Here is a 1292-nt window from a genome sequence, read left to right on the forward strand (position 1 = left end):
TTTAGGTTATGAAATAATCAACTATAAGAACGTTTTGATTCTAATAAGTTAGCCCCTATGGTAGCATTATGTATAGGACGCTGTGTTACTTATTATTTGAGGCTGTGTTGCTTGAAGTCCCTATTCCCTATTCTCTGGACTCTCTAGACCATACCCAGAGCCCCTAGGTTCTATTGTATATGGGATGAGTTATTTGACAACCTGGCAAGGTACATATCTAGCTGGCCAACTTGGCAACAAAACCTACTTTTAAGGTGTCCTGAAGTGAACTGACTTCATTATAATACTAAAAAACACACCCATAGGTCAAGAAGACCCATGCCCAGGTGAAGACCCTTCCCCCGTGCAAGCGTAGTAACAGAAGAGAATGACATAACCAATATTATAATTATATGTAAATCACTAACCAATCATTGTAATTGGGAGTGTACTACCTTATAATTTTTGTGTATAAATGTAACGGTGATCTCGGCTTAGGTGTGCTTGATTTGTGGAAATTCCACCTTGCACCCAGTGCTGCAATAAAGAATGCCTGCTTTCTAAAACTCCAAATTGAGTCTTAGAGAGCTCTTCATCTGCCGATTTACGGTGACACTAATATTCCACTGCCTTTTCCTCCTTGGACAGGTTCACATGCCCAGAGGGACCTAATGTCCAACAGCAGCTCCATGACTGATTTCTTCCTCCTGGCATTCGCAGAGACGTGGGAGATGCAGCTCTTGCACTTGGGGCTCTTCATGGGCATTTACCTGGCTGCCCTCCTGGGCAACGTCCTCATCATCACTTCCATATTCTGCAACCACAACCTCCACACCCCCATGTACTTCTTCCTACTCAACTTCTCTCTTCTCGATCTTGGCTGCATCTCCACCATTGTCCCCAAAGCCATGGCCAGTTTCCTCTGGGACACCAGGGCCATTACCTCCCCCGGATGTGCTGCACAGGTCTTTTTCTTTCTCTTCTTGATCACAGTAGAGTGTGAAACCTGCAAACCCCTGCACTACGGGACCCTGCTGGGCAGCAGAGCTTGTGTCCGCATGGCAGCAGCTCTGGGCAGCAGCTTGTGTCCGCATGGCAGCAGCTGCCTGGGGCAATGGGTTTCTCCATGCTGTGCTGCACACTGCCAATACACTTTCACTACCACTCTGCCAAAGCAATGCTGTGGACCAGTTCTTCTGTGAAACCCCCAGGTCCTCAAGCTCTCCTGCTCAGATTCAGACTACTGAGCCTACTACTGAGACCTCTCCCACCATATAGCAGCCTAGATAAGTAACTACCAATAGACCAGCTCC

General features: G+C 47.0%; 1 protein-coding gene across 1 annotated transcript; it reads left to right on the forward strand.

The window, feature by feature from the left end:
• Positions 1–650: 650 nt before the first annotated feature.
• LOC103896187 (olfactory receptor 14C36-like) lies at positions 651–1226 on the forward strand. Its single transcript, XM_019471184.1, is given in 3 exon segments — positions 651–1029; positions 1061–1180; positions 1183–1226. Coding segments are annotated over 3 exon segments (543 nt in total).
• The last annotated feature ends 66 nt before the right edge of the window (positions 1227–1292 follow it).

The sequence above is a fragment of the Aptenodytes forsteri genome, unplaced genomic scaffold (assembly GCF_000699145.1).
Source record: "Aptenodytes forsteri isolate BGI_AS27 unplaced genomic scaffold, ASM69914v1 Scaffold507, whole genome shotgun sequence".
NCBI classification, from domain to species: Eukaryota; Metazoa; Chordata; class Aves; order Sphenisciformes; family Spheniscidae; genus Aptenodytes; species Aptenodytes forsteri.